Consider the following 25233-nt stretch of genomic DNA (forward strand, 5'->3'; position numbering starts at 1 on the left):
TCACTTCTCAAACATGGATAGAGAGGAGTTATTTTATCGGCAGAGCTCGTGTGTCATCTCAGGAGGCCACCCAGGCAAAGATATTTAATCTCCATTTCAAATGAGGAGAAGCCGTGCAAAATTGAAACAAGCATCTTGCCCTGATTTTCTCATCTTCATATGATAATCCATGCTGACTGAGCGGCGGGGCTGTGAAGTCCCTCCAGCTTTCCTCTGACCCTCCACCCGCTCCACCCTCTGCGCCCTCTTTTCTCTCAGTCTTTATGTTTGGATTTGCACGGCGCTGCATTAACGCTGAATTTTGTGGCCACCATCCAAATGTTTTTTATTATCTCTTATTAATCCCGGCCCCCGCGGGACGCGAGTTCAAGCATCTGATGTTTTTCGCAGCTGAGTACACAGCGACGAGAGACGAGCTCGGGATTGTGTGCACTTTTATTTGGGTGCATTATCGCTGACATATTCACACAGATACCTGCAGAGAGTTGCAGAAGGCAGGAAATGCATGCTTGGTGGGGGAGAAAGTGTGTCTGACAGCCTGAAGAGCTCAGCGCTCCTCAATCCTCGGGCGCTCCATCTATACCGGGTACAGTATGAACCAGATGCTAATTATTTGGCGATGAAAATACCTTCAAGCCGCGAAAAGTGTCCCCAAATCCCACATAGTGACTTCCAGTAAACAGGCCGAAGGTGTGTTTATGTTTTGCATATGGATTAGGGAGTTTGACGTGGTATTTAAGGCAGGATTAGAAAGGGCAGCTCAAGCGAGGAAGGAGGCTCAAACTCTTATTTTCTTTTTTTTTTTTTCTCTCTTCAGGTCTCTCTGCATTGCAGCTCATTTTCATCTGCTATTGATTTAAATCCATCCCCGGGGCACAGCCAGCCCTGTTTCGTCACCCGCGCTGGGAGAACCGGGCTGGATTTTTGCTGAAAATAGCACTTCTGCTTCGCTCAAATTCCACAGACTAACTCTGTCGGTCCCGCACACCTTAAAATAGATCCTCGATGAAATCTGTGTGTCCGGGACCTCAGGAAGGACAGCTGGAAGATTCAGTTTCAGAGACATGGAGCCGCTTTGATGTGCGGCTCGCTGATGAGGGCCGATGTGACAGTACGAACAATGAAACGGCGAGGCGGCGACCGGGCGCGCTCAGCTGAATGCACTTCAGCGGCGGAGCTCGTGCGGGACTCTCAATTGGTTCAGTGTGGCTCCTACTGCAAATGACAAGTCATGTAGAGTAAATCAGCCGGCGTCCGGAGTTTAAAGGCTCCTAATAGCAGTCACATGTGAACTTTTTACCAGCTCGCCGTGGCACGGAGAGGAGTTTGTAATTCTGTCACTTTTTGAAAAACGTCCTGTCTGAGCTGTCATGCGAGCGGAAAGGGTTCCTTCTGTCCCTCTGTTTCCCCTTAGCGTCTCCTGAAGGTGCTTTCTGAGGCAGAGCAGTGACCTCTTAACTCTTCCTCCTCCAGGGTCTCCGTCGCTGAGCGGAACCGGCACGGTCATGGTCCTGGTGGACGACGTCAACGACAACGTCCCCGTCTTCACCTCCTCCACCTTCCACACCTCCATCAAGGAGGACGCGCCCACGGGGACGGACGTGCTGCTGGTCAACAGCTCCGACGCAGACGTGGGCATCAACGGCGTCATTAGGTACCCGGCTTCGCTTCTCTCCTCAAACACCACTTCCTGTTTTTAGCTGCTTTTTTTTTCCCTCATCCTATTGAAAACATCTGATCCTCATAAAGACATTCTTTGTTTGTCGTATCTTTTTTCCACTGAATTAAAAGCCGATGTTTTCTTTTGAGGAAGAGCCTGTTTTTTACCTTTATTAGTTAAACGTTTCAAACTGGGAAGAAAAAGATCCGGTCCATCTGGTCTCTGCTGGACTCTGACCTGGCTTCACTCTTTTAAAGCATTTCTAAATAATTATTTACATTAAAACTTGTTGTTTACAGTGACTTTAGTCTTTCCAGGTGAAAAGCAGATTCATTTCTTTGTAAAGAACATATTAAGGACATGATTGAAATAATCAGGCTTCAGAAGAATATCCAGTGAAACCTTCAGTGAAATGTAAATTACAAACCGCTGCAGATAAGAACAGAGCATTAAGGCCAGAGCTGCGTTGCGAGCTCCTGTCCGACCCCTGGTCTTGTCTCGGTGGGCCCACTGGGACCGTGTTGGGGGTACCTCAGCCTGCTCCACTTTCCCAAAACATGGTAATGAGGACGTTAATTGTCTATGACAGTAAGAGATGTGCCCATCAGGGGTTCCTGGGGGGGTCCGGGGCCCTTAAAGGAGACCAGAACCCGTTTCCTTCGGTCATTAGTTTGGATTCTCACAGCCCATTTAGTGTTTTCCGTGTCTCTGGATTTTGTTGGGGCCGTAAACAGCCGTGGACAGTTTATGTTGCCGACGACGTTCAAGCCAGCCTCCATCCTTCTGCTCCGTTCACACATTTCCGTGTAACGTCTCTGAAATATGGATGCTTGTTCAGGAAGCCTTTTGAAAACATACTCTGTAAATATTTGTCAGTTTACAGTGTGTTTGGGATCTTTCTGAGACGGGAGGGATGAAGGCTGAAACACGAGTTCGGCCCGTCACATGTTTGGCGTTTATGTATTTACTGTTTTCACTTTATGTCACATTTTTGGGGTCTTGCCTTTTTGAGCATTCTTTCCTGTTTTGACTTTAGTTTCTGACTGTAAGACTAATTCAGTTTTGATCAGTCTGAGGAGAGTGTGATGAAAGATTGAAGCTCAGAGAGCAGGGTCTGCTCTGGATACCATATGAAGCTGGCTCTGCTGGTTCCCTCGCTGACTGATACGCTGCCAGCTGCTGTTACCCTCATCATTACTGAGGATGTCTTGATTCTCAGGGATGACTTGTGAACTTTAAATCCACTGCCCCCTACAGACCATAGAGTGGACAAACAGTCCCGTGAGTCAGACTGGAATGAGAAGGACTGTCCTGACCCCTGCTCAGCCCCACATCCTCTATCCTGAAGCCAATAACAAGATCTCCTGCACGGTGTTTTTAACTATTTGGAAACAAAAAAACACTAATCGCATGAATTGGAGCTTCTCCTCTAATCCCAGATGGATTTACAGAAGATTAAACTTAGTTTTGACACAAAAAAAACCTCAAACACAACTGCATATTACTGTTATCTGAATAAACATGTTTCATTTTCAAACATTATTTACAAAAAAGTAATGATATATGAAATATGTCCTCAGTCAGTCTGACCGAACCCTGAATGATGTGTCTTTCTTAATCCTGTCCCAACAGCTACAGCCTGAGCGGAGGACACGGCCAGTTCTCCATCAACCCGGCAACAGGACAGATTATCACCAGCTCCCTGCTGGACCGAGAAGACAGGGCCAATTACCAGCTGCTGGTCGTGGCGACAGATGGCGGCCGGCCCGAGGGCCTGTCCAGCTCGGCCACAGTGTCGGTGACAGTGGCCGACATCAACGATAACCCTCCACGCTTCCACCACCACCCTTATGTCACCCACATCCCCGCCTCCACCGCCGCAGGTGAGCCGGAACTGTGCGTGTGTGTGTGTGTGTGTGTGTGTGTGTGTGTGTGTGTGTGTGTGTGTGTGTGTGTGTGTGTGTGTGTGTGTGTGTGTGTGTGTGAGTGAGCGCCTGTTTGACAGGCTTCATTATCGCGTCAGAACAAGACGGCTGCTCTCGACTGATTTACAGCTTCTAAAAAGACACAGATCTTGTGAGGAAAAAAAAACATCATTTCATGCAGATTATTTCCTGTTATTTCATGTCATTAAAAGTTTCTTTGAATTTCACTTTGACGTGTGTCTTTGAAGGGAACAGCGCTCATCGTTCAGCAGGAAGATTTACTGGGAATGAGCCAGAATAAACCCAGAATGGCTAGTTTACATCTGGCAGGTTTTAAAATGACCACCTGTGATCGAGGTGGGCAGAATAAACCAGAAATGGACATCCTGGCTAACTGACCGTTCAAAAAGCAACGGAAGTTAAAATGAGTAGAAATATTTGATAGAAAAATGTGGTTCCTTCGAGGTGTTTGAGTGTGTGATTTGAAGTGTGTTCAAAATGAACTGATTTCGTCTTTCTGGTGGTTTCAGGCTCCTTGGTATTTGCTGTGACCGTCACCGACGAGGACTCCGGATCCAACTCCCAGCTGCACTACTCCCTCCTGGGGCGCAACTCTGAGAAATTCAAGATCGACCCGGTCCGCGGCGCCATCACAGCCAATGAAAAACTGACCGGCAGCTCGGAAGTTACTCTGACGGTCCGGGTAAAAGACGGCGGAGCGAATCCCAAAACAGACATGACCACCGTGACGGTCCGCTTCGTCACCGGAGGGAACTTTCCCGTCATCAAGCTGAAGGAGCGCTCGTTCACGTTCCCGGAGAGCCAGCCCAACAACCATATCGTGACGACCGTGACGGGCTCCTCCATGAGAGGCGGGCCGCTGTCCTACTACATCGCCAGCGGGAACCTGGATAACGCCTTTCACATCGACCAACTGTCAGGAGAGCTGTCGATCAGACACCCGCTGGATTACGAGCACATCCAGAAGTACGTTCTGTGGATTGAAGCCAGAGATCAGGGCTTCCCACCGTATTCCTCCTATGAGAAGGTGGAAATAACAGTGTTGGATGTGAACGACAATCACCCCGTGTTCGAAAAGGATCCCTTCCACGCCGAAGTCCTGGAAAATCTGTCCCCCCAGCGCGTGCTGGTGGTCTCCGCTGTGGACCTGGACAGCGGGTCCAACGGGCAGCTGGAGTACGCCATCATGGAGGGCAACAGAGAAAACAGCTTCAGCATTAATCGAGCCACCGGTGAAATCCGCACCACGAGGCCGCTGGACAGGGAGAAAGTAGCCGTGTACACGTTGAAAGTCAGAGCCACCGATCGCGGTTTGCCGCCCAAAAACACAGCCGTCAAAGTGCTGATCAACGTGCTGGACGTGAATGACAACGCCCCCAGGTTCTCAAAGATCTTCAGTGCCACGGTGGCTGAGAACGCGCCTGTGGGCTTCACTGTCACCAGAGTCACCACCACAGACGAGGACGCCGGTTCAAATGCCATCAGCCGATACTCCATCACAGACACCAGCCTTCCCTTCAACATCAACACAAACACGGGAGACATCACCATCAGCAGGCCACTCAACCGAGAAGACACGGACCACTACATCGTGAAGGTGTCCGCTCACGACTCGGGCTGGACAGTGAGCACAGACGTCACCATTTTTATCACTGATGTCAACGACAATGCTCCCAGATTCAGCCGACCGTCGTACTATCTGGACTATCCCGAGCTCACAGAGGTGGGCTCTCTGGTCACGCAGGTGTCTGCCGCCGATCCTGACCAAGGTTTCAATGGAAAAATCTTTTATTTCATCCGATCTCAGTCAGAGTATTTCCGGATTAACGCCAGCTCTGGGGAGATCTTTGTCAAGCAGCAGTTGAAATATCAGAACTCGACAGGTGCCAGTAGTATAAATATAAATCGCCACAGCTTCATTGTCACTGCCTCAGATCGAGGAGTCAAGCCTCTGATGAGTGAGACCACGGTCATCGTAAACATCGTTGACAGTAACGATAATCCTCCCGAGTTTGATTCGCCTAACTACTTTACCCCGGTCACTAAGAGCGTGAAAGTTGGCACTCGGCTCATCAGAGCTGTAGCTCACGACAAGAAAGACTTTGGCCTTAATTCCGAGGTTGAGTACCTCATAACAGGAGGGAACAGCTCCACTAAATTCAAACTGGATAAAACAAGTGGATGGATTACTGTGGCCTCCTCGCTCACATCTGACATGAATAAAATTTTCCTCATTGAAGTTAGTGCGACTGACCGAGGAAATCCTCCTCTGTCGTCGCGGACGTCAGTGAGGATCGCCGTCACGGAGGAAAATCACCACACACCTGAGTTCTCACAAAGCCAAATCTCAGCCACCATCCCTGAAAGCCTTGCAGTGGGGACAGCAATAAGGACTCTGTCTGCCAGAGACAAAGATAAAGAGATGAATGGCCTTATCACGTACAGTTTGACTTCTGGCAATGACAACAACCTGTTTGTACTGAACAGTAAGACTGGAGTGTTATCCCTGGCTCTCCCTCTGGACTTTGAAGAAAAACAACAGCATGAGCTGCGAGTCTCCGCCACAGATGGCGGCTGGATTGCAAAGACAAGCTACGTCTCCATCACCATCCACGTGACTGATGTCAATGACAACTCTCCCACGTTTGACCCTGATGAGTACTTCCCCGAGGTGCAGGAAAACGTTCCCAGCGGCACCACTGTGGTAAAACTGAACGCTACAGACCGTGACTCGGGAGCCAATGCAGTGATGGCGTATGTGATCCAGTCGTCAGACAGTGACCTCTTTGTTATTGACCCCAACACCGGCACTATCACCACTCAGGGTTTCTTAGATTATGAAGCCAAACAGGTCTACCATTTAACAGTAAAGGCCTTCAATGTCCCAGATGAGGAGCGCTGCAGCTTTGCCAATGTCAACATTCAGCTGAAGGGAGCCAATGAATACGTGCCCCGCTTCGTCTCCAAACAGTACTACTTTGAAGTCTCTGAAGCTGCTCCAAAAGGAACAGTGGTTGGAGAAGTGTTCGCCAGCGATCGGGACCAAGGAGATGACGGAGTAGTTTACTACCTCATATTTGGTAGAAGCAGAAAGAAAGGATTTGGCATCAACAAGAAAACAGGCCAAATTTATGTCACAGGTACTTTAGACAGAGAGAAAGAGGAAAAGATTTCACTCAAAGTATTAGCCAAGAATGCAGGGAGCATCCGCGGTGCAGACATTGATGAGGTGTTTGTAAATATCACAATTCTGGATGCAAATGACCCACCTGTTTTCAGCCAGGAGCTGTATGATGTGCAGGTCAGTGAAGGCCTCTCACCTGGTGGTCTGGTGACCTTTGTGAGTGCCGAGGACTCAGACTCTGTCCCAAGCTGGAGCAGATTTTCTTACTCCATTGCTCCTGAATTTGACCAAAACATTTTTACTATCAACCCCAAAAGTGGCCAAGTGTCTGTAGCTGCTGAGCTAGACCGAGAAAAGACTCCTGTGTATAATTTGACTGTCCTCGCTGTGGACACCGGTACGCCTCCTGCCACTGGTAGTGCCATCGTGATTGTGAATCTGGAAGATATCAATGATAACGGCCCGACGCTGACGACCACCTATGCCGAGGTGATGGAGAACCAGAGGGCTGGAACGGCAGTTACGACGCTCGCGGCAGCCGACTCAGACCTGCCGCCCAATCAGGGTCCTTTCCGATACAGTCTTCTCAGCTCTGGCTCTGGCTCTGCCAACACCTACTTCAGCCTCAGCTCAGCCGGAGTGCTGACCACCAGCAGGGAAATCGACAGAGAACAGATCAGTGATTTCTACCTCTCGGTTGTGATCAAAGACTCTGGCGTGCCTCAGATGTCCTCCACGGGAACGGTTCATGTGAAAGTCAATGACCAGAATGATAACCCATCAGAGCCGCGATCCATGGAAATCTTTGTCCATTATTTTGGAAACGTATTTCCTGGAGGGTCGCTGGGAGACGTCAGGCCTCAAGACCCGGACATTCAGGATAGGTTCCACTGCTCCCTCATTCCCCCGTCCTCCGCTCTGTTTAGCATTCCAACTGGAACGTGCAACCTCAACTCTAAAGCTCGTTCAACGGACGGAACATTTGAGATCACCATCCGCAGCAGCGATGGCGTCCACGGTTCAGTCAGCAATACAGCCAGAGTCCTTTTTATGGGCTTCACAAATGCCACAGTCGACAACAGTATACTCATCCGGCTCCACGCTGAAGGAGTCAAAAGCTTTCTCACCAACCACTACCTCAGCTTCCTACGCATTGCCAACTCTCAGCTAGCAGGACTCGGCACTGGAGTGCTGCTTTATGGAGCGTTTGAGCTCAACAATCAAACTTTCCTCATGGCAGCTGTGAAACGGGGCCACGGACAATATGTCAACCCCAGCGGCGTGGCCACATTCTTCCAGAGTATCAAAGACATTTTATATAGGCAAAGCGGGGTGCAAATAGATGCGGTGGACCATGATCCGTGCACACGCAACCCGTGCCAGAATGGAGGCAGCTGCAAGAGGCGTCTCAGTGTCGGGCCTGATATGAAGACAGAGGAAAGCGTCCCAGTGATCCTTGTTTCCAACCACCCCCTGCAGCCCTACGCCTGCAGCTGCAGGCCGGGATACACAGGAGCTCTGTGCGAGACGGACATCGACGAGTGCCAGCCGTCGCCCTGCCACAACGGCGGCACCTGCCATAATCTGGTGGGGGGGTTCTCCTGCACCTGTCCCGAAGGGTTCACCGGGATGGCCTGTGAGAGGGACGTCAACGAATGCCACTCCAATCCCTGCCAGAATGGGGCGCTCTGCCAGAACTTTCCCGGGGGCTTCAACTGTCTCTGCAAATCTGGCTTTGCAGGTACGACACACATGCAAAATATAAACACTGGAAGTCAAAAGACACTGAATGAGCACCGAGTTTTTTCAGAGAAGTAGTATTTGCTCCTAAATGTTCTGAAGAGGCCGTAGAAAACACACACTGCTGGTTTGTGGATTAGTCGCTGGGGGGACATCAGCTGTGAAGCATGTCAGCCTGCCATGTTTACTTTATTAAAAAGATGAGGTGAAGCTGAACCCAGTCAGTATCTGACACACACACACGCACACACACGCACACACACACACACACACACACACACACACACACACACACACACACACACACACACACACACATAGAGGTCACCAGAATCGTGTTTCACTGTGTTTTCTTCTTGCACTGTCAGCAATGAGACTCATCTATCCAAACACATACACCGGGACGTCTTCATCCCAGAATTCTCATTTGGTCGTGTTTTCAGTTGTCTGACAGAAGAGCAGATTTGTAAAAGTTTTGATTTGGAAATATAATGAATACACCGCATGATTAGCCTTGAAAAAACAGTGGATTTTAAGTGGAACTACACAGAAGAATCTTTTGGTTCCTGTATGTTGTCCAAATTCTGAGTGCAGCATCTGAAAGACATTTCCAGCTGCAGCAGACCATTTGCCTCTAGTCAAGTCATTACTGTCCCTTTTTATTATGGCGAAAAAAATGACTGCAGATCTTTAGTTTTCATCAAGATAAATGACCCTCCTGCACAAATGCACCTTTTGACTTACAGTAGTTTGCATGCCCTCACAGTGAACTCTCAACTTCCTGTTTCCCTTCAGCTGGTTTGGCAGGCATATCTATCTCCATTAAGCAACTTGCTTCACGATTTCAACAACAGAAAACATTTTTCAGAACATCGTCAGTCATTTTCTATTGTGCCAGTCGCCGGTCATCTACTCTTTCTCCAGTGCAGTCTTTTTTTTTAATCATCTGTGGCACACTTTTCCAAATGTTGAACTCATCTAAATGTTTTTCTGCATGCGTGACAGAGGTTTATGCACTGCAAAAGCAAAAAAAAAGAAAAACATGGCCGGACCAAATGTAACGTGATCGTGAGGTCTTTTTTTTTTTTTTTTTTTTTTTTTAATTTGATTGTTCTTGGTGAAAAGTATCTGCCAGTTGAATGAGATCATTTCTTTTTCCTATGAAAGTTTCAAGATGTTGTTTTGGCTGCAGCGTTTTCATCTTGGACCAGAAATCTTTATCCCAGAGAAGTACTGCTGTACTAAAACCTTAAAACAGGTGAACCCGGACTGGAGCAGGTGGACTGCTGTGCATTTAATGGTTAATTTGAGTGTAAATAACATTTGAAGGCTCATGACACGAGATTTCTTGCAGTGCATTTCTGTGAAGTGATGAACTGAGGTCCTCTCAGGGTCTTCTCTGGTAGTCTATAGTCCTCTCATGGTGTTATTTGGCAGTCTAGTCCTCATGGTCTTATTTGGTAGTCTATAGTCCTCTCATGGTCTTCTCTGGCAGTCTGTGGTCCTCTCAATATCTTCTCTGATAGCCTATAGTCCTCTCAGGGTCTTATTTTGTAGTCTAGGGGTCTTCTCTGGCAGTCTGTGGTGCTCTCAGGGTCTTCCTAGGAACTCTGTGGTCCTCTCAGGGTCTTGTCTGGTAGTGTGTGGTCTTCTCTGGTAGTCTACAGTCCTCTCAGGGTTATCCAGTGGACGGATTGGGCTCCTTGCCTGGCAGACGCCTCCTCTGGAGTGTATGTGTGTCAATAGATGAATGTTTCTGAACGTGTGAAGCACTCTAAATCCATTCAGCGCCTTCTTTTGTCGTCATTCACCACATCCATTTTAATTTGTGTTGTTTTGTGAACCCAGGCAAAACGTGTGATTCCATCATCAATCACTGTGAGTGTAACCCGTGCTTTAACGGCGGGTCGTGTCACAGTCGCGTGGATGGATATAACTGTCATTGTCCCTTTGGTAAGTAACAGAAATGTTCAAGGTATTGAAATTTCCTGCAGAGATGCAATCTCCTCTACGAGAGAGAGAGGATAAAAAACATTTCCATTCTTAAGTGTGAGTTTCCTAAACATATGTTGGTGCTGTCATTTCATTTTTTTTTGTCTCCATTTTTCATGCTTTGAAAGCCGCTCTCATAAGAGTCCTCCAAATGAAGCAAAAATAAGTTGGAACTGTTTCCAGCTCACAGCTTGACGGCAGAAATGAAGCACTTTGTTGCTTCTATATGCAGAACTTAAATATTGCCTGGTGCAGATATTTTTATCACACAGCACCGTGAATCATTCGTTGGCTTCCTCGCTGATTGAACTTGCGGGTCTGTTTTTGTCCCCAGGGGTTTTCGGAAAACACTGCGAGTTGAACAGCTACGGCTTCGAGGAGCTGTCCTACATGGAGTTCCCTTCTCTGGATCCCAACAACAACTACATCTACATCAAGTTTGCCACCCTGCAGAGCGACGCGCTGCTCATGTACAACCACGACAACCAGACCGGGGACAAGGCCGAGTTCCTGGCCCTGGAGATCTCCCAGGGACAGATGCGCTTCTCCTTCAACTTGGGAAGCGGGACGTATAAACTGATGACGACCATCAAGGTTTCAGACGGACAGTTTCACACCGTCATCGCCAGGAGAGCCGGAATGGTAAGGAGCTGAAGTCCGCCGTGGCGTTGAGTGTTTGTTCTGCTCATCCAGTCTCCTGGACTTTTACAGTTCAATACTTTATCCAAATCTGGCTTTATGTTCTTCTTTGCACCATGGGATGATAATCAAACTGCCCTTAAACCGCAGGCAGCGCGGCTTTTGGTTCTCATGGCTTGTAATTATGCTTTATTGCTTGTTGTGATTTACAATACCAGGATCCAAAACGGGCCTGAAGGATGAAATTCTGTCTCAATGAGAGGCTTCTCCCTGCCAGCAGCGCAGTGGCAAGGAAACAACATCCAAGCCTGCCCTGTCAGAGCGTCTCTAATGTAGCTCTCCTGCTGGATTTCAGATCTGTCGTTTCCCGCCGTGTGCAGGGACTTTCATAGGAAGCTGGTGAAATCGTTACAGTGTGAGTTTTGAGACGATGCAGAGTGACGGGATGGAAGGGAACTGAGCGGGCGGTGAGATTCCTCCTGCCGACAGCAGTGAAGGCCAGAGAGAGCATCCAGTGCTCCAGCTCCGCTCTCACTTCCCGCCCCTCAGTTCTGCTCCAACCTCCAGAGAAAAGAATACACCCAGGGTCACGGTCGTGCACGGCTTGATGGCGAAATCTCACCTAATCAGAGGCTGAACAGACCATTCCCCACTGCTCCGGTTATCACCATCACTGTCACTGTCCTCTAATGCAATCAGTGGGAATCAGATTTCCTCCAGTCAGCCTCACAGCCTGACTTCTTTCAGTCACATTTCAGCTCTATGAATACCAAAAATATGAGTTCTGAATTTAAAAAGAAAAAGACAGAATCAATCAATAAGTGCCGAATGAGCTTTTTTCAGCAGCGCCTCATGAAGCTGTTAACCAGGAACAGCAGCTGTTTACCAGTCAGCTGGAGCGCCGTCTCCCTGCAGCACAGCGCTGCCGGAGATGAGAAGGACTTCACACACACGTTTCCAGATGTTTCACAGTCGGTACCCACCTTTCAGAGTCTGACGTGTGAAACTCTGGACTCCACCGCGGTTAAGAACTGTGGGAGAGAGAAGGTAAACAGCAGAAACGGAGGAAATGAATCCACCTCAGTGACTAGTGAAGGCCACTTCAGAGCAAACCGAACTGTAAAAGCTCCACGAAGACAGAAGAGAGTGATTGAAGGGGAGGAGAGCGGCCGCTGCAGCCGGGCTGCTGGCGACTCACCTCCATTCAGACCCAGCAGAGGAGCAGCAGACTGACCAGCATGAGCAGCTGATAAGGATTTATTGATCTCAATTATTGCCCCAGAAACACCAGGATGGAGGTGGATGTTCCTTGTTCCTTAACTCTTTCTCGGTTCCTGCTGGTGTGACGGCGGTTGCTCGACGACAGTGTGTTCTCTGTGTTTCCGTCTCATTTCCCCCCGTGTGGCTAAAGAAAGAGTGTGCGCCGCCCTCCTGGATGATTTGTGTCAGGGATCCGGCCCGGTGGGCTGCCTGTTGACTTAAGCTGCAGGAGAGGTGGAGCGTGATCGGCCCGTTTTTCAACACCTTCACACACTTTTCCGGGCAGTTTCCTCACCAGCCCATTTCTTTTCTTCATAACAGGGTCACTCCCCTTCACACACACACACACACACACACACACACACACACACACACACACACACACACACACACACACACACACATCTGGAGAAAAGCTTTGGTGCCGTTAAATGGAAATAGTAGCCTTTTGCTGTATGGCTTGGTGGGACGATGAAAGATGATTCCAACAGGAAGGACGAAGCTCAGAGTCATCACTGATCAGCTGATCGATCAGCTGTCTGATCAGCTGATCTCTCCACCTCTCCACAGCCAGCTGCCGGCTGTCCTCCTGTTAGACTGAACTAAACTTTGACTAAAAAGAAGTCTGACTTGGAATCTATTGAGTCTCTAATGAGCCTCAACACACCCCCCTCAAAAGGCTTCACACATGTCCGTGTGTGTGTGTGTGTGTGTGTGTGTGTGTGTGTGTGTGTGTGTGCAGGCTGCTTCTCTGACCGTCGACCTGTGTGGAGATGACCAGGAACCAGGGTACTGTGCAGTGAGCAACGTGGCGGTTCACACCGACTGGTGAGCAGGAAAGAACCTTCAGAACTTAGAACATCTGGAGCTGTCATCCAGATGTGCGTTGATGTGTGTGTTCCTTTGTGTTGATGTGTGTGTCCTCGTGTATGTGTCAGGATCCTGGACGTGCAGCCTAACCGTCTGTCGGTCGGAGGCGTCCGCTCCGTGGAGCCGGTCCTCCGTCGGCTCGGCCAGGTCTCGTCTCACGACTTCGTCGGCTGCATCATGGAGTTCGCCGTCAACGGCCGACCTCTGGAGCCCAGCCAGGCCCTGAAGGCCCACGGCATCCTGGACAGGTGTGACCCCCCTCACCCCACCTCACCCCGACTCATCCCGACTCACCCCGACTCAACCCCTCACCCCTAGCTCACCCCAAGTCACCCCTACTCACCTCAACTCACCCCACCGCACCCCTAGCTCACCCCGACTCACCCCACCTCACCCAAACTCACCCCAACTCACCCTGACTCGACCCCTCACCCCTAGCTCACCCCAACTCACTCCAACTCACCCCATCTCACTCCAAGTCATTCCAGTTCACTCTAACTCAGCTTGACTCACCACCTCACCCTCCTTCACTCAACTCACCCCAATTTACTCCAACTTATCTTGACTAACCACCTCACTCCAACTCACCTCAACTCACTCCAACTCATTCCCCTCAACTCACCTCACCCCCTCACCACACCTCAATTCACCCTTCCTCACCCCCCAAATCACCCCAACTCATGCAAACACACTCCACTTCACCCTCCCTCACCCCACCTCACCCCTCCTATCCTCATCACAACTCACCCCAAATCACCCACTCACCCCACTTCACCCCAACTCATCCCACCTCACCCCTCACCTCACCTCAACTCAACACTCCTCACCCCAACTCATTCCACTTCAATCCCAAATACCCCACCTCATGCAAACTCACTATTCTTCACACCAACTCACTCCATTTCACCCTCTAGAACCCCACCTCACTCCACCTCAACCAAACTCACTCCAACTCAACCAACTAAACACACTCACCTCACTCCACCTCACCCCAGCCACACCCTCAGGGTCACTGTCAGTCTCACTCCCAGATTTACTCTCACTTCACCCACACCCTCACTCTCTCTCACCCTTGCATCACCCCCAACCTCTCCCTCACCGTCACCTCCAGCATCACAGTCACCCTGGCCATCAGCTTCACCCTCAGCCTCCTTCTCACACTCGTCCTGGTCTCACCCTCAGTCTCACCCCTCCTCCGCCCGTCTCCTCCCTCGTCTCTCGCTGTCGGATGTCTGTTCACTCTTTCTGAAACGTTGTGTTCAGTCCAGACGGAGGAGTAGTTGTAGAATTCCAGAGATGCTTTTTCTTTTCTGTCCTGCTGGTGAATAGCGAGGCGAGGACAGATCTTTTAATATGCTAATTCTGGGGATTCTGTATGGGCTTTTTGTCAGGCTGCATGGGGAAAGAACCTTCAGCTCATCTGCCTCTGTTTCGGGAGGTTTTCATTCAGGCGGACCGCCTGGCTGCCGCCTGTGTCGCGCGCTTGTTGAGCTGTCGGCCTGACTGTCAGCCGGTGTGTCGTTGTGCTCGTAGATGTCCGAGACTGGAAGGAGCCTGCAGCGCCAGCCCCTGCAGACACGGGGGAACCTGTTTGGACCGCTGGTCCTGGCAGCAGTGCCAGTGTGTGGACGGCTTCACTGGGAAATACTGTGAGAAATGTAGGTACAGTCTGCCTGCAGTGGGCTTTTCTGCTGAGGTTGCTGGTGAAATGTAAATCATGATTATTTATGATTCCTCCTCATGAGTCATCAGACTGAACCACATCGCCCAGCCCTCAGCGTCACTTCAAAGTTTTGCTGGAATTTATCGTGTGAACACTGAGCTAAAAAAAAATACTGTGAGGCTCATGAAATGACACTCCTGCAGTTTTCGTTTATTCTCTGTTAATATCACAAAAAAGAAAGAACCTCATGACTGAGGAAGATAAGAGCTTTTCTTTCTTCGGGATCAGACCTGATCAGCTCCGTCCATCTTTCAGACATGACCGCAGACACCGCTCTGTCTCTGGACGGCACCGGCCGCCTGGACTACGCCATGAAGCAGGGCCCCAAACGGGACGCGCTGCTCCAGAGGGCGCTGCAGGGCCCCGCCTCCGACCCCGCCCCCGACCCCGCCACCCACAGGCTGGAGCTGAAGTTCAGGACGCGCAGCAAGAGCGGCACTCTGCTGCATGTGCAGGAGAGCAGCAACTACACCACGGTGAAGGTGAGACAGCAGCTTGACCTGCATGTAAGAATGAATGCATCCAAACCCGAGTGACAAGAATCTCTTGAAAATAAACTGCTGGAAAGAAGAGAAACAGTCCTCAGACCTCTCTCTCTCTCTCTCTCTCTCTCTCTCTCTCTCTCTCTCTCTCTCTCTCTCTCCATCTCTCTCTCTCTCTGGACTCAAGTCTTGTTCTAAACATATAAAATTAAAAAAAAGGATTCGGTTAGATACTACAGCAAATCAAACACAGAAAATTATGTTTGACAAACATCTGCTCTGCAGAAAGCAAGAAGAAAATGACATTGATGGGTTTTTCACATTCACACTCGGTGACATATTTTAGAATGCTGCACTTAAGAGTTCCCATCTTAAAACCATTCTGAGGAAACAGGACCATCAAAATATGTTTGGAAATGTGAACTCACTAGTATCTACAGTGGGAAAAGACAAGGAGACACTCCCACAGCGGTCTGCACACTGCAGCAGTAAAGGTATTTCTTCTTCATTATTCAGAAATGTGAGCAGAACACGTCACGATTTGGACGTGATTCTCAGGTCGCAAAAAGAAATATGTAGTTTTTTAATGGTATTTCAGAGTTAATCACATCTTTTACCTTCACAGGTCACTGTCCTGCTATACTGACGCTACTGTTAGCTGGGATGGATGGATAAATGAAAGGATGAATGGATGAGTGAATTGATAGATAATGTATGAATGGATGGATGGATGGATGAGTGGATGGACTGAGTGATAGATGGATGGATGATGGAATGATGTACAGATGGATAGATGGATGGCTGATTGGATGGCTGGATGGATGGATGGATGGATGGATGGAAGAAGGATGATGGATGCTGGAAGGATGGATGGATGGCCTGAGTGTCAGATGGATGGATGGATTGATAGATGGAAGATGGATGATGGATGGATGATTGGATGGATGGTGGAAGGATGGATGGATGACTGATTGGATGAATGGCTGATTGGATGGATGGATGTACAGATGGATGGATGGATGGATGGATGGATGATGGATGAGTTTGAGGTTTTTGAAGCTGGTCTCTGTCCATCTCAGCCTGTTAACGGCCGTTTCCTTCCTTCCTCAGCTGAAGAACGGGAACATCCACTACATCTCGGACGCCGGTGTGGGCGGGAAGGTGGAGCGGACGGTGGGAGACGCTCCGGTCTCCGACGGCCAGTGGCACACGCTGCAGCTGCTGAGGAACGGCTCGGCCACCGTGCTGCAGGTGGACCACAGCCACACCAGAGTCATCCAGCACGCCACGCAGGACTTCGGCGGTCTGGGAGTCTTAACCTTCTCCCTCGGCGGGATCCCACCTGGACCTGCTCAGCAGAAGACCGGAGCAGGTGAGGCTGAGTGTGTGTGTGTGTGTGTGTGTGTGTGTGTGTGTGTGTGTGTGTGTGTGTGTGTGTGTGTGTGTGTGTGTGTGTGTGTGTGTGTTCTGCTGATGTTTTCAAAGCCTCTGCAGCAGCTGTAAATTGTGTTCTCGCATGCTGTGGAAGCCTCCGCTGCTGCTGCACACGCTGCACTCCGGAGCTTGTGACTGATTATAAATCCAGCAGGCTTCTTCCTCGCAGATGAGTTAATAGGCCGCTGCTTCAACTACTGACCATATTTGGTGGCCGTCCAAGGAGACTCAGAGAGCTGGCCTCAAAATCTCTGCTGAGACTTTCCTGCTCTGAATTTACAGCTGAATAAATGTTTCTGTATCAGAATATCATTTGTGAAGAAAAGACTCGACCTTAACGTGACGTGACTCGGTCTTGGAGCGCTCGTGCTGTTGCCATCTCCCTCCCGTCGTCTCTGCTCTTAGTTTGAATCAGAAGTCCTGGAGCTGAGAAGCGTCAGGGAAAGGTCAGATGGAGTTTTCCATGCAGAAGGAGGTAACACAACACAGTAAATTTCAGTAATTCAGAGCAGAGGGGAGAATCTAGCCTAATGCTATGGACTAATATGGTAAAAATGAGCGGTGTGAGTGATCTGCTGAGCTGGTGCACACCACCTCGTCCGTGCACGTCTCCAGATTTCTGTTCTGTTGTGTACTCACTCTGTGAGAAATGATGAAAAGGCAGGAATGGATTTAATCAGCACTGGGATAAATTCAATAAAAATCTATTTACATCGGTGAGGCAGTGCTGTTAGGCAATACACAAAGCAGAAGATCGAATTAGATCCAGAGACGTTCATCTAACCCAGATGCATGTCTTCAAGCTATCAAGGATCCAACAATGGCTCCTCCATTTGAAAAGATTTCAGATTTCTTCTTTGACTTTTGGCAGTTTGTGATTTGGCCCATTTTTGGAAATGCACTAAAATAGAGGAGGATATGTTTTCTGAGGAGTTTTTACTCTGTTTTTCTTTGGTCCAAGCTTGAACCAATTACCCATCTAAACAAAATTCCTTGAGCTCTGATTATAACTTCCAATTTTCACTATTTACAAGGAAGCGATCCCGTGTCAGCAGATATGCTGGAAACCCATCAGTCTGCTGGTAATGGGGAATACTGAGGAGGCCTCCAGGCTGCTGCTGTCTGTTTCTGGTTTCAAGTCCGAGTCCTCTGCAGGTTGGACTGGCTCTGGACGCTGACCATGATGTTGTTTTCAGGTTCTGATGGCTGCCTGTGGTTTATTCCCCTGGTACAAACAGTTTTGTCCTCTTATTTCCAATCCTTTTAGAGGTTTTGATGGCTGTTATGGAGATATGTTTTATGTTTCAGTCTTATTGATTTGAGCGGCTCTGGGTCAGATGGAGAATCTTCCAATTCTAAAATCAGCTGTTTGATTTCCATTCCTGTCCGTCAAAGTGTCTGTGGGCAAAACGCTAGTGTTCAGCGTGTGCGTGAATCTGATACATGCCGAACTTGTTTAATAGAAATCCTGTTCTTCGGCCATTGGCCTGCAGGTTTGTTCTGTTTCTTCTAATCTGAATTCTGGTGTGTTCTCTTCACTTGCAGGCTACGACGGCTGCCTGGCTTATGTGAAGTACAACGGAGAGAACCTGCCTTTCACCGGAGAACACAGTCTGGTCACGCTGTCGAAGACCAGCTCGTCTGTCAGGATCGGCTGCAGAGGTCCCAACCTGTGCGAGAGCAGTCCGTGCTGGGATGGACTGATGTGCATCAACCAGTGGTACACGTACCAGTGTGTCCCGCCCGGCGACTGTGCCTCCAACCCCTGTCAGAACCAGGGCAGCTGCGTGCCGGACGTTCACTCCGGCTTCACTTGTGTCTGCTCTGAGTTCTACACAGGCAAGGCCTGTGAAACCTTGGTGGCTTGTCTGGGCGTCCAGTGCCCTCAGGGAACCGTCTGCAACTCGGCCAATAACGGTGGATTCGTCTGTAGCCCCAGTCCGACCGCAGCGACGATGGTCCTGCCCATCTGGGCCGTGCCAGCTATCGTTGGGAGCTGTGCCACAGTCCTCGCTCTGGTGGTGCTCAGCCTGATCTTGTGCAACCACTGCAAGGACCGCAACAAGACCAAAGTGCCAAAAGAACCCAAGGAGAAGAACGCCAAGGAAAAGACTAAGAAGAAAAAGAAGAAGAAGAAGAAGGGCAGCGAGAACGTAGCGTTTGATGACCCCGACAACATCCCACCATACGGGGATGACATGACAGTACGAAAGCAGCCAGAGGGGAACCCCAAACCGGACATCATCGAGAGGGAGAACCCGTACCTGATCTACGACGAGACAGACATTCCCCACAACAACGAGACCATCCCCAGCGCTCCCTGTGCTCCCTGCAACGGCCCAGAGGCCGATATCGAACACTACGACATCGACAACGCCAGCAGCATCGCCCCCTCCGATGCGGACATCATTCAACACTACAAGCAGTTCCGCAGCCACACGCCCAAGTTCTCCATCCAGAGACACAGCCCTCTGGGCTTCGCCCGGCAGTCGCCCTTACCGCTGGGAGCCACCAGCTACACCTACCAGCCTCAGTACACACAAGCACTGAGGTCCACGCCCCTCAGCCACTCCCACTCCGCCTGCCCCACCCCGAACCACCTCTCCCGACACTCGCCAGCGCCTTTCAACAAGCCGTCCTCCTTCTACAGAAACACGCCCACCAGGGAGCTCAACCTGGCTCGCCGTGAGGGCAGTCCTCTGGACCTGCACAGCGACATGTGCCAACCGCCGCCCATGTTCAACTACGCCACCCGGCTGGGGCGGCGCAGCAAGAGCCCGCAGACCATGGCGAGCCACGGCCACGCCTCCAGGCCGGGCAGCCGGCTGAAGCAGCCCATCGAGCAGATTCCCCTGGAGACGGGGCCCCCCGTGGGGCTCTCCATCGAGGAGGTGGAGCGACTCAATACTCCTCGCCCACGCAACCCCAGCATCTGCAGCGCCGACCACGGGCGCTCCAGTTCAGAGGAGGACTGCCGCAGGCCCCTGTCAAGGGTTCGAAACCCCGCCGACGGCATCCCCGCCCCAGAGTCCTCATCAGAAAGTGACTCGCACGACTCCTTCACCTGCTCGGAGATGGAGTACGATCGGGAGAAGCCCGTGTCTTACAGCTCCCGGGTGCCCAAGCTCTCGCAGGTCAACGAGTCGGACGCGGACGACGAAGACTACGGCGGGAGGCTGAAGCAGAGGCGGTACTCGAGCCGGCGGGCAGAAGGAGGGCCGGGCGTCGCCCAGATGCCGTCCGCCGAGCAGCACTACACCCTGCCCCACAAACTGGGTCAGCAAGCCGGGGGCTTCAACTGGGACAATCTGTTGAACTGGGGTCCCGGTTTTGGACAATATGTGGACGTGTTCAAGGACTTGGCCTTGCTGCCTGAGAACGCGGCGGCAAAAGACATTGAAATGAACAGTGGGGACGGCTCAGTGACCATCCTGAACGAGGGGGAGGCTGAGCAGTATGTATGAGACTATTTATTACAGTGATGTAAAATATGGTGGTGTTCTCCAGTTCTAAAAAGAGAAAAACAAAGACTGTATATTTCAAGACAGCATTGGAAATCTTTTTTCTTTTTTTTTTTTTTTTCAAGACGACTTTCAATGCAGTAAGGCAGGAAACTGAGACCTGCACCGTGACTGTGTCCCCGATCAGCCGCCGTGGAAGAGCTCACCGGTCCGCTCTATCACTGTACAGCCATGCATTCATCCCTCTGAGGCGCACTACAGCGAATCCGTGGCACCAAATGGCTCAGAAAAAGAAACAAATGGCTGAATTTCATTTAGTGACGGCGATGCTACATTGGTGTTATCTTGATCAAACATATCTGTGCTTTATTAGTCTGTTGCCGCTCCTTTCCTGAAACTTCTGTCACATTCACTGCCGAGAGATAAGACGTTAGATCCTATCAACAATCGCAAAAAGAAAATTCCAGAGGGCCGTAGAGTGAAAGAAAACTCGCCGTCTCTTGTCTTTTCGGGCTCCATTTTTAATTGTCTTAAGAGGAAGCATGTGTGTGTGATGTGACTGCAGCGGACTCGCTCTGCGCCGCCTGGCCCTGCCTTACAGACATTTGAGGATATCAGTACTGCAGAACGCCGTTCTGTTTTCCTCTCCTCGGGAGGACGAGAGGCTCTTCAGACCAGCCGTTTCTTTTGTTTTCTTCAGGCAGCGACGGTAAAACTATGAATCCTGGAAGCACCACCGCGACTAAAACACTATGAACTTGTGTACATTTTGTTAATTCATGGGAATTCATGAAGTCACTCGTCACGTTGTTGTGTCCTTGTTCTTTATTTTGACGTGTATGGTTTCTACATTTTTGTACTGTTTATTAACTTAAATTACTTAAGCTGTGTTTTTATGGATATTTTCATATGCTGAAATGTTTGCTCTTGCTTTCGGGGAAAGTAAGATTGAAGACTTATTTTTTACATTTGTTACATAAGTAACATCAGTATTTTCCACTTTTTATAAAACTATAACATGCTGTATGCTTTGTACCTGTAAAAAGCCAATAACAGAATAAAAAAAAGTATTTATTTAACTGTTTTCCTCTTTCCCTACGTGGGCAGAAAATCGCTGCTGCATGTGAACATCAGCGGTTTTTAAAAATAGTCACCTCGGAGCTCACGTTTCATTCTCAAGCTATTTGGGTGGCAAATTTTTCTGCATTTCGGCCTCACGTCGCGCAGCCTTTAAATAACACCAGGCTGTAAAAAAAAAAAAAAAAAAAACATTTTAAAAGGCATCTCAGGACTCAGATGAAACCGAGCCTCCTCGGCCATGGCCAAGCCAAACACGGAGCGGACCCGGCCACGGATGGCTCCGGATCGCTTTCACCAATTATTTACATCTGCTTTATTGAGCAGAACCCCTTTTTGGTCACAGCTCAGCGGTTCGGCGGGCGACACGCTTATCTCCTCCATCACGGAGGGCCGGGACGCAGCGAGAGAGGACGCGGGGCGCCGCCGAGCGACGGCAGCGCGGCGCTCCGGCCTGCAGGGCGCCGTGTTGACCGAAGCCTGTCGGAGAACCTGCCGCTCGGAAGAATAACACCCGCCATCAGAGGGAGAGCCGGCCGGCCGGCCGGGCGGTCAGTAGGAGACGGATTCAAATAAACCTCACAGCCCAACACACACTCGCACACTCACACACACTCCCATAGGGTAGCGGAGCGCCTTGTATCCACAAAGGACGCATTGTTCCACCGTGTGGTCGGATGTTAAACACTCACCAGGACTGACATGAATCTGTCTTCCTGGTTTCCTCGGGCCAGAGCGGTCATGTTGGGGGGGGGCTCTTTTCTTAATAAGTGCTGTTTTTGGATCCTGTCCAGACAGCTGCTTAACTTCGCTGAATGGCAGAGGAACGTATGATGTGTGTAAGGATTAACTGCTGCAGTGTGAACGTTGCGTGACAGGAAGAAAATCCAACATGGGCTGTTCCGCTCAGCCTGAGTCCTGTTTCACTGAGCAGCACAGCCTTGGTGTCTGTAATGACCCAGCGATACAACCATGGCTGCACTGCATCCATGGACAGTAGACTCAGGCAGCAGGATGATCACGGAGTTAATGTGCTTCACAGGATCGTACCGCTCCCTGCTCCAAACCAGAAGAAAAGCCATGCAACCTGTACAGCACTTGTTGCCTTGGACAGGACAGTTTAACAAGAAAGAAATGAAGGTGGAACTGAAGGACTGCCTCTCCATAAGAAGAACATTTTCAGAACTCCCAGGGAGATGCCCATGTTTCCATGTTCGCTCCAGACTTCCCAGCACTTCTGGAAGGAAGTCATTTCAATAAAGATCGATGGTTATAGCCTCGCTGTCCTTGCACTGAGGCAAATAGCTCCTTAGATGTGACTCAAGTGACTCTTAATTAAAGGCCCATTAGCTGCCGGAGCAGGAAACATGCGTCACTCCTTCCCTTGATGCTTGGTGCTGATGGATGTTTGGTTTGACTCTGAAACAGACAGTGAGGGTGAACGGATCGCTTCAACAACAAAACCATCTATAACTGTTTGTTTTTCCCTGATCAGAAGTCCTGGGTGGGATTTGATCACACTTCGGGGTCCTGGCTCCGGGAGGAAACACAGCCTCTGCAGATTGACTCCTGTCATTTTCCCTCTCTCTTGTTTCCTCTTGAATTCTGTCCAAGTGGAGACAAAAGAGCCTCAGAAGTCTGAATCCACTGACAGAATGAGTGAGAGGCCGTCCTCTCAGGAAATAACAGTAGTCGGAGCGCTCACAATGTCTACAATTTAGTTTGTAACAAGCGATAAAAAGACTCTGACAGCTGAAACCCTGCATTTTCTCAAATGAAATGTCATAAAACCACAAAGAGGAAACTAATCAGAGACTGAACCCAGCAGGCTCGTGGCATTTCTGTCTCAGAACAGACCAGAAATGTGTATTGATTGAGCTAAAAGTTCAATTTTGATCTGGGAAAGATTTTACTTCTCACTTCACTTTCATCAGAAAGTTTTCATCTGCAGTTTCAGTTTGTACATTAGTCACGTAGCCACGCTTTCCAGCCGTGTTCCTGTGACTGAGCATCAGGGAGGACTCATCATAAACCCAGCCAGCGACTGGGGGACAGAGGGAGCGGTGATCAGTGATTACTGGTCACAGGTGTTCCTCCTCCACACCTGAGCTTCACCACGCCACCAGGAACCCGTCTCTGCAGGAGGAAGCAGCATCATGTGACCAATCGCGGCCCAGCTGCTGGAATGGAAGCGAAGGATGGATGTGTGTTTGTGCGAGGCAGAGCGGCTCTGTCCTTCCGTCTGCCCGGATTCAGTCCTGACGTCCGGGATCAGATGAGACTCCAGTCGCCACCAGCTTGAGATCATTTCTAGAAGTGTGTGGTGGAAGGGAAACAGACGGCAGCACCGCCGTGGTATCCCCGGTTCGAGCGCCGCCCCTCCACCAGCCTCCACATCTGCCTCTCATCTGGCACGTTTCAGCCACTGCAGACCGTTGTTTTGTTTTCTCATCGGAGGAGAAGCCGCTGATTAAATGCTGCTTCGCTAAGAAGCTGGATGCTCTCAGCTGCTCCTCGTTTCGGCGCTGGTTTATCCAGAAACCCAGCAGTGGAGGGAGATCTGAGGGAGGCCGAGGCGAGGTTCATCTGCGCCTGAATCACAAAACACTGTCAGCTGAGGATCAAGTTACTCTTCCAAAACATACAGTGGTTATAAAACGAAGAAGTTTCCAGATGAGAAGAAAACTCAAGTGGAAATGGAAACTTAACTGGAAGATAAAAACTGTCAAGTGGAATGTTTGAACGTCCTCGCTTTCTGTTGCTGTTGAGCCAAATGCAGAATCCTAACGAGGAGCAGCTCCAGAGACAGGAAGACCGAAGCTGTCGCTGAAGGAGGCGATGGAGCTGGCAGGAACCTGCAGCTCGTCACTCAGTTTGGATCCGTCCGATGCAGATTTCATTTATGATGCATGAAACAAAGTGAATTACTTTTCTATCGGCTTCAGTCGTTGTAACTTAAAGCTGATCAGAAGGCTGTATTCATTTGTGGAGATTTCAATAAAGATGTACTCAATGCTAAAAAACACAAACTAACAGGAGAATTCATCAGTACAGTGTATCGTATGAGATTATATCCAGGGATAACCAAGCCAAGCAGAATAACTTTAATAGACAACTTATTTACAAATGATATGGAGGTTTAGTGAGTCTGCTGAGGACTGACATCAGGGACCATCTGCTGGTTTTTCTGATCCATAACTGTGACTGTGGAAGGGAGAAGGAGCAACTTAAAGCTAAATATAGAAGAGAAATAGCAGAGAAATCATGAAATTCATTCAGAACTGAATTATTGTCACAAAGCGCTGTTCCTGTTTTCTGCCTGTTGAAGAGACCGGCCGTGACCGGCGGTTCTCCAAACAGAGCAACAGGGGTTCAGGGTGTAGCTCTGTTTGACAAACATCAGACATCATTTGAACCGCTCCGTCCAATAAGGTGCTTTGTTTGGAAAAGCCTGATGTCAGCCTCACCGATCAGAAACCGTGTTCAACCCAAAAAACATTTTAACAACTGTACTTTGGAGCGGTGTCGCCTGTGTGGTGTTTCAAAAGTATTTGGAAAATTCAGTGTTTGCAAACATATATTTTTCACATGATTGATCAACGGCTGCAAAAATGTATTCCACTTCTAAAAGATTAACAATGAGCGTGTCAACCTAATTCTTAAGTATTATTTTGAATTAAACTTGATTCAGAACAAAGTGTCTACTTTGTCCGGATTGTGAAACTGGATTAAATAATTCCTCAGTATGTAAACTTTCATTCAGCTTTAACTTCACGTTCTCCTCTCCAGTCGCCATGACGCTCCTATTCCAAGATGGCTGCCCGA

At 49.5% G+C, this 25233-nt stretch overlaps 1 protein-coding gene across 1 annotated transcript in view; it reads left to right on the forward strand.

Annotated features, from left to right (window-relative positions):
* The window catches only part of fat4 (FAT atypical cadherin 4), a 74281-nt gene extending 52902 nt beyond the window's left edge, over positions 1-21379 (forward strand). Inside the window, exons 7-17 of the mRNA XM_030104500.1 lie at positions 1474-1654; positions 3293-3543; positions 4116-8471; positions 10319-10423; positions 10797-11104; positions 13104-13189; positions 13300-13479; positions 14765-14889; positions 15210-15436; positions 16547-16808; positions 18416-21379. Of these exons, the coding sequence (XP_029960360.1) occupies positions 1474-1654; positions 3293-3543; positions 4116-8471; positions 10319-10423; positions 10797-11104; positions 13104-13189; positions 13300-13479; positions 14765-14889; positions 15210-15436; positions 16547-16808; positions 18416-20334 (8000 nt within the window). The 3' untranslated portion in view covers positions 20335-21379. The remainder of the gene's footprint in view (positions 1-1473; positions 1655-3292; positions 3544-4115; positions 8472-10318; positions 10424-10796; positions 11105-13103; positions 13190-13299; positions 13480-14764; positions 14890-15209; positions 15437-16546; positions 16809-18415) is intronic.
* Positions 21380-25233: the final 3854 nt, after the last annotated feature.

This window comes from Salarias fasciatus, chromosome 2, assembly GCF_902148845.1.
Source record: "Salarias fasciatus chromosome 2, fSalaFa1.1, whole genome shotgun sequence".
In the NCBI taxonomy this organism is placed as follows: domain Eukaryota; kingdom Metazoa; phylum Chordata; class Actinopteri; order Blenniiformes; family Blenniidae; genus Salarias; species Salarias fasciatus.